The sequence below is a fragment of the Myodes glareolus genome, chromosome 2, assembly GCF_982192425.1.
Source record: "Myodes glareolus chromosome 2, mMyoGla1.1, whole genome shotgun sequence".
Classification (NCBI taxonomy): Eukaryota; Metazoa; Chordata; class Mammalia; order Rodentia; family Cricetidae; genus Myodes; species Myodes glareolus.
Genome location: NC_142027.1, coordinates 131,026,056 through 131,038,995, shown reverse-complemented (window position 1 = coordinate 131,038,995; position 12,940 = coordinate 131,026,056). Strand labels below are relative to the sequence as shown.

At 45.5% G+C, this 12,940-nt stretch overlaps 1 protein-coding gene across 1 annotated transcript in view; it reads right to left on the bottom strand.

Annotated features, from left to right (window-relative positions):
• Positions 1–1,911: 1,911 nt before the first annotated feature.
• The window catches only part of Piwil3 (piwi like RNA-mediated gene silencing 3), a 32,014-nt gene continuing 20,985 nt past the window's right edge, over positions 1,912–12,940 (bottom strand). Inside the window, exons 12-19 of the mRNA XM_087898176.1 lie at positions 11,695–11,895; positions 10,863–10,966; positions 6,431–6,501; positions 5,579–5,721; positions 5,424–5,433; positions 4,594–4,717; positions 2,878–3,025; positions 1,912–2,720 (exon numbers count right to left, since the gene is read on the bottom strand). Coding sequence (XP_087754302.1) covers positions 2,604–2,720; positions 2,878–3,025; positions 4,594–4,717; positions 5,424–5,433; positions 5,579–5,721; positions 6,431–6,501; positions 10,863–10,966; positions 11,695–11,895 — 918 coding nt within the window. The 3' untranslated portion in view covers positions 1,912–2,603. The remainder of the gene's footprint in view (positions 2,721–2,877; positions 3,026–4,593; positions 4,718–5,423; positions 5,434–5,578; positions 5,722–6,430; positions 6,502–10,862; positions 10,967–11,694; positions 11,896–12,940) is intronic.

Genomic DNA, 12,940 nt, shown 5'->3' with positions numbered 1-12,940 from the left:
AATTTTAAAAATTGAAACTGTATGTAAACATACATGGGGAACAAAGAAACTAAAATGTACCCCCCAGAGCATTTGGGGCTCTAGCCTTTGGAAGTGAATCTTCTAGAAGCCTAGGTGCCAGCACAATAAACTATCACCTGGAAGCTAAAGCCTCAGTGTCCCTCCTCTGCCCGAATGTCCCCGACGACAGCAGCTGTGTGGGTGGGGCAGGGGCTCAGGGCCCCACTGTGAGGAACTCATCTTTTGGTAATATACTCTAGGAGAGAAGGGCACAGCATCTGGCCCTGTAACCACTGGAGCATGTCAGGCTTTGATGGTGAAACCCAGGGCCACACAGATGGCCCTAGACAAATTCTAGAGTACCCTAGACAAAACTAGAGATTTGTAAGGAAGTGGGGATGACAAGGCAGAAGATGATTAAGAGGGGTCAAGTAACCAGAATATATTATGTATATATAAAATAAATTTTTATATATGTGAAGAAATTATATATATATACATATGTGCATTTATGAAAATCACCAAAGGAAAAATTAAAGAACTCAAAAGAACTTTGTCAACCCAATGAAGGGTACTTCAAAAGAAACTATAGTTAACACTATATTTTTTGTTAGCACCATATTTAATGAAAAACTTGTTTAATTCAGCATTGAGCAGGAATGAATCAATGCGTGAGGCGAGAACGGTCGGTGGCAGAGGTAAAGGAGAGCCACATCTTCACAGGTGTTCACTGGTCAAAGGAAAATCTCACCAGTCCAAAAGACTTGAATTTGATGGGATCAGAGAGACCGAGACCGTGAGTCTCACGTGACATTTGACACCAGCTCTAGAAGTCCTTCTACTTGGGGTTTTGGGCTTTTTAGACAGGGGCTCACTGGAACTCACTCTGTAGCCCAGGCTAGCCTGAAACTCAGACCCACCTCTGCTTCCCGAGTGCTGGGATTAAAGGCAGGCAACCACCATTCCCAGCTTTACAATTCCTTCTTAAAATACCAGTTTTAGCCAGTTTTTGACACCCTCTGTTTCAGTGGGAGCACCTGTGTCTCCTAGCCTGTGGTCTGCTTCTGAATGCTTTCTTCTGGCTCTTCCCTTCCATCTTCCCTTTCTCTGCTTCTCTTTTTTTCTTTGTCAGTACATCTACCCACCACTGCTCCAAAGCACTGCTTTTGAGGTGACAGTCCTGTGTTAGGGATGGAGAGGCAGCAAGAGCACTGTGTGACAGGAAGATTGGGGCTCAATCGCCAGCACCCACATGACAATCTGGGCACAGTCTCAAACCGAACTAAAGGGGCAGTAGGGTAACTGAGGCTTGGTGGCCACAAGCCTAAGGAAAGACAGGAGCTCCACATTCAGCAAGAGACATGGGTAATGGAGGAAGGGACTCAACGCGGTCTTGTGACCTCCACATGTGTGGTGCACACACATACACCAAAGATAAACAAATCCAAAGTCAGTCCTTCTCTCCCATCATCACCTCCTGCAACCATTTGAACTTTAACACTCAGAATGACCCTCGCCAACTCACAGTTTTAGCCCATTTTCCTCTGCCCTGTCTGCTGCCCCTCTTCTGGTTGGTTTGGGGGAGGCACAATGTATTTTTGACAAATGTTAGGAGGGCTTGTCAAGGACGGCATTGCCTGTAGAGGACACCTGGGCTGCTGACGGTGATAACTTGACAATTCTGTCCTACCTTAAGCTTGGTATTGAACCAAAATCAGTCTTCAGAAAAGAAAGTTTGTCCCAAGTCGGTTTCAGCCCCTCTCTTATCTGAATACAGTGCATAAGTATGGTGCATGTAAGGCTTCTGGTACCAGTGATCAACAGCTGCCTGTGGACCCAAAGTCTCTGGTGTTGATTCCAGATGCAGAGCAATCTCGTGTGCCACTTGGAACAGAAGCCCCTCTCTCATAATAGATTTTCACAAACAATTAGCTTTATTTCTTACAAGACAGGTTTCACACAGAAAGCCTACATCCCTCAACACAAACAGTTCCAATCCACCCTTTTATGATGTATTCAAAGTTGATCCCTGATCCTAACTAACCCTTAAAAAAAACAAAAAAACAAAAAACAAAACACAGAACTCTGCAATAAAACAAGTTGATACATAGAAAAATTTGAAGCCATTTAAACCAGTTCAACGGGGAAGTCTCTGACTCAAGAAGACACCGTCGCACCATGGCCTCACACAGACAACAGGCCTCTGGTGGCCCCGGAGCAGGGACCAACTGAACAAAAAGGCAAAGAGCATTGTTGGTTTTCCTTATGGGACAAGTGGGGAGATGCTTACGTGCCCCCATGCTGCTGGATTTTAAATCCATCAGAATCTTTTTATGATCCCCCCCCCACATACACACTTCCATCCCCACCAAAGTGCTAGTAAGTGAATCTCCCATATCTAGCTCCCAGCGCTGTTTCTATTCACTTACCAAATGTCACATGCCAATACATCCCTAATTGTGCTATCTCGTGCTTCCCCTTCGTGTCTAAAGAAAATAAGCTGTCGGGGGCAGGGTAGGGGGAAAACACCCAGCTTGGAAAAGAAAAAATGTAAGAAAAAAATGTGTCAGTTGTGGGTTTTGATGTCACTGCTTCCTGTGTAGCTAAAGGTAATAGAGATAGTCTGACAGCGCTGATGCTGGCTTTTGGCGGATGCTCTTCCCCACAAAGTAAGCCAGCCTATGTGCGTAGTGGCACGGAGCAGGGACTCGGATGATACCCTTTGGGAGGAAGGAAACAGAAAAGACTTTTTCTCAGCTGTCCAGCAACTCAAACATTGCAGGCGCTTTCTCCAAGTTTACATTTTCAGAGATGGTTCAAAATTGCTGTTTTAAAGACAAATGAAAACTATTTTTTGAACACACACACAGGGCTTACCGGCAAATTGTAGTACATGTGGCAGAGTCTGTAGGTTAAGCATTGAACCTGGTTTGGAGTCAGGCCCTTCGTATCATAGATGACATTATAATGCGTGGGTGTGACGGTGCCACTGTTGGAAGTCTGACTGACAATATAGAAGTCATACCTGCGAGAGCAGAGGGCACGGACGGACGTCAGCTTACTTTAGAAGGAAAGGAAAAGTCCGGAATCTGAAGCTAAAGCATTCAGCTTCTAAACTATGGGACTCCACTTATGCCTTTAAGCTTAGAAATCCATGCATCTGGTGAAACAGTTTGATGAAGAAAATTCATGAAGAGGAATTGACACAGTAATGCCCATGGGATTACAGTTGATAAGAAAATGCCTGCTTTGAAAGGATGAGGACTGAGTGCAGGCACACGGCACACAGCACACACACACACACACACACACACACACACACACAGAACACAAAACAAAAGCTGGGTGTCAGATGACGCGCCTGGAACCCAGCACTGAGGAGATGGAGAATGGAGGATCCCTGGGGCTTTCTGGCCAGCCAAGTGCACTGAGAAACCCTGTGGCCAACAGTCGAGTGGGAGAGTGACGAGGAAGACACCCAAGCTGTCTAGTTTCTATGTCGGTCTAACCGTCCAGGAAGAGAGGACATCAATTGAGAAACGTTCCCCACCAACTTAGCGTGCGGGCAAAGCCAGTGGGCAGCATTCCCCATGATCTCTGCATCAGCTCCTGCCTCCAGAGAGAGACACATACAGACACAGACACGACACACTCACACACTGCCTGCTGATGCCTCAAAGCTAGCACCATTTCAAATGGTCATGTGTCTTTTGAAACACATCTCACCTATAAGGTTCTCACCATTCCCTAAGATCACTCAGAATGTGCTCAAACTCCAAATGGCAGACACAAAGCTGCTACGGTGAGCCATGCTCTCCTACCACATGGATCCCGGGAGCAAACATCAGGCTTGGTGGCCAAGTGACTTTACCCATGGAGCCATCTCATCTGGCCCTCGATGTCACACTTATCTGTGATTTCAAACTGTCCATACATGCACAACGGTTGCTTCTAGATTAATAATTAAAATGGCTCGAGGGTCACATAAAAACTAATCACTATTTGATCACAGACATGAAAACTGGATTAAGAAACTCAAGTGACCCCAAAACCAAACATGATTTCTCAAAGACTTTTCCCCGGCAAAGACTGCTTAAGACTGTGTCCTGACTTCAGCCGGAGTCATCAGGGGACCCCACAACCGAGAAAATGCTCCATAAGATTGGGCTGTCAGCAAGCCTGTAGAGCTATTTCTTAGTGATTGATGGGGAGGGCCCAGCCCACTGTGGTAGGTGCCATCCCTGGGCTTGTGGTCCTGGGTTCTATAAGAAAATAGGTTGAGCGAGCCATGAGGAACAAGCCAGTTAGCAGCTCCCCTCCATGGCCTCTGCGTCAGCTGCTGCCTCCAGATTCCTGCCTTTCCTGTCTGACTTCCTTTGGTGATGAACAGCAATGTGAAAATGTAAACCAAATAACCCCTTTCCTCCCTAGCATGCTTTTTGGTCACGGTGTTTTGTCAAAGCAATGGCAGCACTGCTTGTTCAAATACATCAGAAATCAACAGGGGGTGGGGGGGGACAAGGGGCAGGGTTAGGGCAGCTATTAAGTGAAGAATTGAGTGAGTCTGCTGAAGTCAGTGGAGAGCTGGCTTACCACTCATCCCTGGTCACTACTTGGTCAACAACAGTCCCTGAAGGTGGATTTGTAACTTCCTCTCCATTATCATAAAAAAACCTGGTGTTGATTCGTTTCTTCACCACAATGAATGTTAGTTTGACTCTTTAAAAAAAAGAGGACAAGGGTCATTCTGTGGGGAACATCATAGCTGAGGCAAAATCAGAGGGAGCTCAAAGGCCATGGGATCCCCTCCCCCACACAGCGGGGCTCCCACTCAGGCAGCAGCATCCACTCAGAGTTTCCCACAGAGGGGAAAGGTTCCTTCCACACAACCTCAGGGGCATTTTGCAGCTGTCCTAGGCAACAGACCTCTCAGATGAGGACAGAGAACACAGCAGGGCAGGCTGTCTAGATCAGAGGAGGGAAATGCCTATGCATGGACAGCTACAATCTCTAAAAGGAATAAGTGCTCCCACACCAATACTGGAACAGAAACCAGCATGGTGGTGCAGGCCCGGGGTCCTACCCACTAGGGGGACCAAGGCAGGAGGATCAAAAGTTTAAGTGGGTACAAGGCTCTTGTGCCCAGTACTGCAAGAGGAATAGGAAAAACAGAAGAGAAAGAGGAAGATGAAGAAGAGGGAGGGAGGGAGGGAGGGAGGGGGAAGGAAGAATAGAGAGGAAGAAGGAGAGAGAAGAAGGGGAGAGAGAAGAAGGGGAGAGGGAGGAAGAGAGGGAGGATGAAGGCAGAAAAGGGAAAAGAATGAGAAGGGAAGAGGGTGGTGGTGGAGGAGGAGACAATGACAGAGATGACCACGACATGAAAGGCAATAAAGGGGAAAAAAAAATCTATGGAGGGGACAAACAATCTTCTGGCTCCATGAAAAAAGCCAAAAAGCACGAGGGGATTTTGTTTTCTGCACTGAACCCATGTTGTACCAAGTTCTTTTCACTGTGTCGGTTGCAGAACAGATTTTTCTCCAAATCCAAAGTCTGCCCCATCTACTCACGGGGTTCACACCCACCTAGAGGCAAAGAACTTCTGGAACTGTCGAACCTCATTTACCAGCAGGGCCTGTAATTGGCCATCCCCAACTCCATCCCGATATACCACCACGCTCTGGGGTTCCTGCTTTTCGTTTGCGACCCAGGAATCCAGGGCAGCTGAATGGGAATGGGAGAAGGTATGTGAACACACTGCAACCAGGAAGGCCAGCTTCTGTTACTCTAACACCTTCTAGATTGATCTTCTAAGTGCCTTAGCTTCCTGCAGTTTCACTATCTACAACCTTAGGATAGCCCAAGGTTTAACATTCATCTCCCCTGAAGTCCTGAGATAGACAAGTATAAGGCAGGGAGACTCTGCCTGGTAGGCTGATGGACAGTCCACTGTAGTCACTGCTAGGTGGATAGACATCCCTGACCCCATCCTTACCCTACCATCTCCCCACCCCTGATACACACAGACTAGGGAGACAGCTCAGTCAGTAATGATATGAGTTTGGTCCCCAGAACACATGTAAAACTATCAGACATAATGGGGTGTGTTTGTAAATCCTAAAGCTGAGCAGGTGGAGAAGGGCAGAGGCCTGGAGCTCCCTGGCCAGCCAGCCTAACCTAACCATGAGCTCCAGGTCAGTGACAGACCACCCCCCAAAAGCCAAAAGGATGGGTCCTAAAGAGTAACACTCGAGGTTGACTTCTGGCCTTCATATGCACACATGCATGCCTTCGCATGCATGCCTTCATATGCACATGCATGCACACACACGGAAATATTTTCAATCATAACCAGTGACCTGTGGGGACAGCGTGCCCAATTGTCGAGACTGCCGACAGGGAGTTAGGTTCACCAGCCTCCTCAGGCACTAACCTTGCAGACAGCTCCGCAGATCACCGACAATCTCCTGTGCTGTATCCTGAAAGAGACACTGGGAGTGCCACCTGTTTACAGAGAAGTTGACCAATCAGAAACCTTATTTTTCCATTTGGATTCTGAATTAATTCACAACCACCTCTTCCCCAGTCAGTATCACCATCAGAAACAAGATTCAGTGAAGGATCTTGCACGCTATCTGGGCATTTGGTGGGTGGGAGCTGAACACACGCAAGCAGTTTGGAAACATTAACTGTGCCGTCGGACAAAGCAGCTTGTCTCTCAGTACCCACAGCTGCTGTGACAACATCCGTGTCCATCAAGTCACCCATGACTTTGCTTCTAGTCCCTTCCTGGGAGTAAACACATCTGGCCCTGGGGGGTCTGTCACATGACAGATTTGTTTCTTATAATCACTTGATGGGTAATTAATACCTCAGGACAGAGTCAACATTTCTGGCTTGACATTTTTACTGCCATATTCCCTAAATCTGGACATGGGACAAGCTCAGAAACACCCATTCTAGGACTGATGAGATGGTATAGTATATGGTCATAGTATATGGTCAAGTGCTGGCCATGAAAGTGCAAGGAACTGAGTTCAGATTCCGAGTACCCACGGAAGAAACCAGGCATGATAAAACCAGCTTCTACTTGAAGTGCTGGGGCAGTGGAGACAGGATGCTTCCTGGAGTTCGCTGACCAGCCAACCCAGTCAATGAGCTCCAGGTTTAATGAGAGATACTGCTTCAAAAAGTAACATGGAGAGTAATGGAAGTAGACTGTCAACATCTAACCTCGACATGCATAAGCATGCATGCACACACACACACACAACACTAATCACATCAACAACTACTTCCCCCCATAGCACATTATTTTTCTGGTTCCAAAGAAACCTCAGAACAAAAGAACATTATTGGTTTGAAATCAAGAGCTATAGAGCATGGCATTAGCCATGGGGTGCCAACTTCCCATGCCTAAACAGATAGGAAGAGATCCTGCTGTCAGCTGACAGGTTTTATTGTTTGAAGAAATGATCATGTCACATGACTTAGGTTGGTCTTGGACTGTCTACCTTCCTGTTTTGGTCACCTGTGTATGGGTCTACAGGGCTATGCCAACATACTACTACGTGTGCTTCTGGTGGATAGTAAAGAAAACAGTAAAGGAATCCTTCCTGATGTGGGATTCCCTCTGCATACTGTGAATATGTTTTATTATCATTGGTTAACAAAGAAGTGAATTTGACCTATGACAGGGCACAATAGTTAGGCACGAAAACTAAACTGAATGCAGGGAGAAAGAAGGTGGAGTCAGGCAGATGCCATATAGCTACTGAAGGAGAAAGCTGCTGGAACCTTACCAGTAGGACACAGCCTTGTGGTGGTACACAGATTAATAGAAATGGGTTCATTTAATATAAAAGCACTAGCTAGGACCGCGCCTGAGCTGTTGGTCAGTGTGTGATTAATACAGTTTCTGTGGATTTGGGTCTGGAGAGCTGGGAAACCAACCACAGTCTCCCATTTACAAATGGTGCCCACCATCTGGCATGGATCAACATAAGACCTTAGAAAAAAAAAAGAGCTTCTAGACTCACAAAAAAATGGGAGTCAATTGGGGCTTCTTAGCAGCCACATATTTTCAGATAGACTGTTTTCTGATGGTGAGCAGAGGTATGGCTTCTTTAAGAAAAGGCTTCTGATTCAGCATTAGCATCAAAAACTATGTGGTTCCTTTAAGAGGCAGCTTCCTGGTTTGTGCTGGTGGCACAAATGGCTCTGGCTCTTTTGGGAGGTCCTGCTATAGAGCACTTGAATACAGATTGTGGGCAGCATGCTGCAAGTTACTTGGTGGCAGCATGGGCCAACTGCTTCCCAGAACTGAGATGGTGAACACAGCTCCCACCTGGTGGTTCCAGAGCTGGCAGTGAACATACCACCTCCAAATTTGACTGGGCAGAGTCAACAAGCAAAGTTGCAGCATTAGTTCTAACCACTCCGCTTAGTATTCTTAGAAGCACTCCTGGTCAGAAAACGATTACAGATACTCAATAAAGACAGATGCAGACAAAACAAATCAAAAGACCTCTAAATGGGTCACATTGTTGGATAATTGTACATGGCCTTAAGAGAGAGAGAAGAAAGAGTACAGTCAAAGATTAAAGGAATAAAGATAATAAAATAAGTAATAAAAAGTAATAGGTAAAAAAGCCAAGTAAAGATGGAAAATATGCAAAGAGTCTGGATTATGTATATTATATTTTCTTTGAATTTTGTGACTGTGAATGAGCTAGCTACAGAGAGATATTTCATTGTACAGCCTGCTAAGTTAAACCAACATATACATATCCCAAATTTGGGTCTAAGGATATGTTACTTTGGAAAAGATGTTCTGCTTTTGTTTTATCAGAGGATTGAAACTTGTGGATTCCTTCCGGGCTAATGTGGTCTGGTGAGACAAGACCCCCAAAAGGTCTCCATGAACCCTAAAAATACTTTGCCCAACAAGTAACAGGAAGGAATTTGGAGAAAGCTATGCCCAAATTCCCAGAATGATTGCTCATAAATGTTTTCATTTAAAGGGGGATATGATATAGAAATGAATACTTTGCATTGGTATGAATCTTGGTCTACTGATACATATTTAAGGTCAATTTTGTTACACTGTGTATATGTATTTCTGCTCCTGTTTAAAGTAATTATGTTTGCAGCTCATTTAAAAAAATGTAATATATAGTTAACAGATTAATGGATAGTCATCTATAATAATCAAACTTTTAATTATGCTGGGTTTTCTAGAAATATAGAGATATATTTCAGTTAGATTAGTAATATTCAACACTTCAAAGACCTACAGAATATGGCATTTATAGAACTTAGACTTTTCTAGACAGTAGATCATGTCTGCTTCCAGCAGCACCAATTACTTCAGAGAAGTTGTTGGGCATTGAAGAAACTCATGGAATTTGCTTTCAGTGTGACAAAGCTAGCCATTTGGGCAAGAAATTGCTCTTGACTAGACTGCTTGATCGTATGCTATGTGAACTGGACATGCAGGATGCACAGAAAAGTGACTGTTGAAGAAGCTCCCTAAAGAAGGTGGGACAGTCCTTTGGGGTTCCTGCTTCATGAAAGAGTCTGTCATGGATTCTGCAGGACACAGAAGAAAGTGACTGACAAACTGCCAATATAGACGAAACATTCTTTCAAATTTCCTGCTTCATGGAAAAGTCTGCCAGATATTATGGGCCTATAGGCTAAAGATGGATGCCCCAACATTACAGAACTTTGGGTGACTATTCAGGAAGTAAAATGTCTCTGTTAATTCTAGGGTTTTAGAAGTTGTTTACAATGCACTTTTTGTTTAATTAGACAATATTATATTCTTCTGCTGTTTTTGATGGAGAGGAAAACTAGATAATTATGATTATAGTGTTCCTTAGTTATGAAAACAAATTAGATATGAAGCTTTAGACTCAAAGAAATATTGTAACTAATTCTTTCTTGATACCTGTTTTGTGTAATTTTACTATGTTAAAGTTAAGACCTTCCTTTTTATTTAGACAGAAAAGGGGAGATTATGTGGTATTTACCTCTGTATGCTATGAATATGTCTTATTACTATTGGTTAATAAAGAAGCCGCTTTGGTCTATGGCAGGGCAGAATAGAGCTAGGTGGGAAAACTAAACTGAATGCAGGGAGAAAGAAGAGAGAGTCAGGCAGATGCCATATAGTTGTCAAAGAAGAAAGACTCTGGAACCTCACCGGTAGGCCACAACCTCGTGGTGATACACAGATTAATAGAAATGGGTTAATTTAAGATATAAGAACTAAGGCAGTGGTGGCACACGCCTTTAATCCCAGCTGAGGCAGGTGGATCTCTGAGTTCGAGGCCAGCCTGGTCTACAAGAGCTAGTTCCAGGACAGGCTCCAAAGTTACAGAGAAACCCTGTCTCAAAAAACCAGGAAAAAAATATATAAGAACTAGCTAGGAACCTGCCTGAGCCATTGGCCAAACAGTGTGGTAATTAATATAGTTTTTGTGTGATTATTTGGGTTTGGGCTGCCAGGAAACATAAGTGCAGTCTCCAGTTACACCATCCAGACGGGGCAAGCTGGAAAGGTCAGTCTGGCTAGAGCAGTGGTTTCCAGTCTGGGGTCATGACACCATGAGAGGGGAGACAGCCCTTCACAGGGGTCACATAGCCCATACCCTGCATGTCAGATATTTACATTATAATATCAGTAGCAAAACTGCAGTTATGAAATAGCAATAAAAATAATTTTATGGTTGTGGGTCACTACAACATGAGGAACTGTATTAGAGGGTTGCAGTGTTAAGAAGGTCTAGAGAGAGGAACCCATTCCTCCTTCCACATGCTCCTGGAGGTTAGCATGGAATCTGCCTCTGGGGCTCACTCACATAGTTAAGTCTTCCTTGGTGCTGGCCACGAATGCTGCCACTGACTTCTGCCGGTTCACAATATCATGGAAACAATCAATTCCAATGAACATCGTCTTCTCCATCTTGATTTTTAGTTTTTGTACAAGAGATAGTAAGTTGGGTTAGAACAAAACAAGAAAAAACTAACAACTAAATGAAAGGGTAGACACTTGAGTTTCACTACAAATATGTTAACTCGGGAAACAAAACCCTACATAGGCCCGTGCCCACCTTCCAGAGACAGGACCCTGCATACGCCCGTGCCCACCTTCCAGAGACAGGACCAGACATACGCCCGTGCCCACCTTCCAGAGACAGAACCAGACATACGCCAGTGCCCACCTTCCAGAGACAGGACCAGACATACGCCCGTGCCCACCTTCCAGAGACAGGACCCTGCATACGCCCATGCCCACCTTCCAGAGACAGGACCCTGCATACGCCCATGCCCACCTTCCAGAGACAGGACCAGACATACGCCCATGCCCACCTTCCAGAGACAGGACCAGACATACGCCCGTGCCCACCTTCCAGAGACAGGACCAGACATACACCTGTGCCCACCTTCCAGAGACAGGACCCTGCATACGCCCGTGCCCACCTTCCAGAGACAGGACCAGACATACACCTGTGCCCACCTTCCAGAGACAGGACCCTGCATACGCCCATGCCCACCTTCCAGAGACAGGACCCTGCATACGCCTGTGCCCACCTTCCAGAGACAGGACCCTGCATACGCCCATGCCCACCTTCCAGAGACAGAACCCTGCATACGCCTGTGCCCACCTTCCAGAGACAGAATTCCACATACCCTTGTGTCCACCTTCCAGAGGGCACCTCCCATCTTGCAGTTCATCTGCTGAGCGATCTTGGTGACTACAGTTGTGAGATTCTTTCCGTGATTCAGGGTCGATGCTACCACACATTGGCTGGGGACTGGTTTCTCAACACACAGAAACGTTTTTATCTCCTCGTATCTTTGCTTTCTGTTGTCAGGCAGCACACACACCACCTGGAGAAAGACGGAAGCACCTCCACAGTGCCACAGTCGCACGAAAGGGAAAACCATCTCCAGGTGGAGACCACTCACGTGAGGTTGTGGATAAGTCAACATTGTCTCAAGGCAGGAGGACTATCTAGAATCCCAGCGTGAAGCACACCTCTACCTCTAACTCCACCCCCAACTCCCATGAAGGCATGGGGAAGAAGACGGGGCCAATTTGGTTGTGTGGGTCCATGGCTTTAAAAAAATCATAAAACATTTATTCTGATTATCCAATGTCTAAGAATTCACCATGGCATTATTTTTATTTCAAGGTGGGATGAAGAAACCAGATCATTGCACCAGGTTCCACAAGACCACTCATGTGTGGGGTACTTAACCACACACCTTCATTGTTTCCATTAATTCTTCCAGCGAGCCACTGAGATAGGCACTATTATTTCAGTTACCACTTAGCAAGTGAACTTGGAGGTTGCAGACATCCCATGACTTACAAGGTGTCAAAAGTCTGTTAAGGAAAATGGTTTCTACATGTCCTGTCTATGAATCTTCGGGAAAATCACAGGCATAGTATTTTATTCTTTAAACATACTTGTTTTAATTTATGTGTGTGCTTGCTCATATGTAAATATATTCATATACAACCACTTGTAACTCCAGTTCTAGTTAGCGGCCCTCTTCTGACCTCCATGGGTGACCACACTAACAAAGAAATGCCCCCACACAAACACACACAGGACACATACCATGTCCCCACACAGACACACACACAACACATACCATGCCCCCACACAGACACATACACAACACCAAACGTGCCCCCCCACTGACACACACACGACACACACACGACACACAACGTGCCCCCCACCGACACACACACGACACACAACGTGCCCCCCACAGACACACATCATACATAACATATCCTCCACCGACACACATGACACATAACATACCCCCACAAGACACACATGACACATAGCATACCCACACAGAGACACATGACATATAACATGCCCACACACAGATACACACGACACATAACATGGCC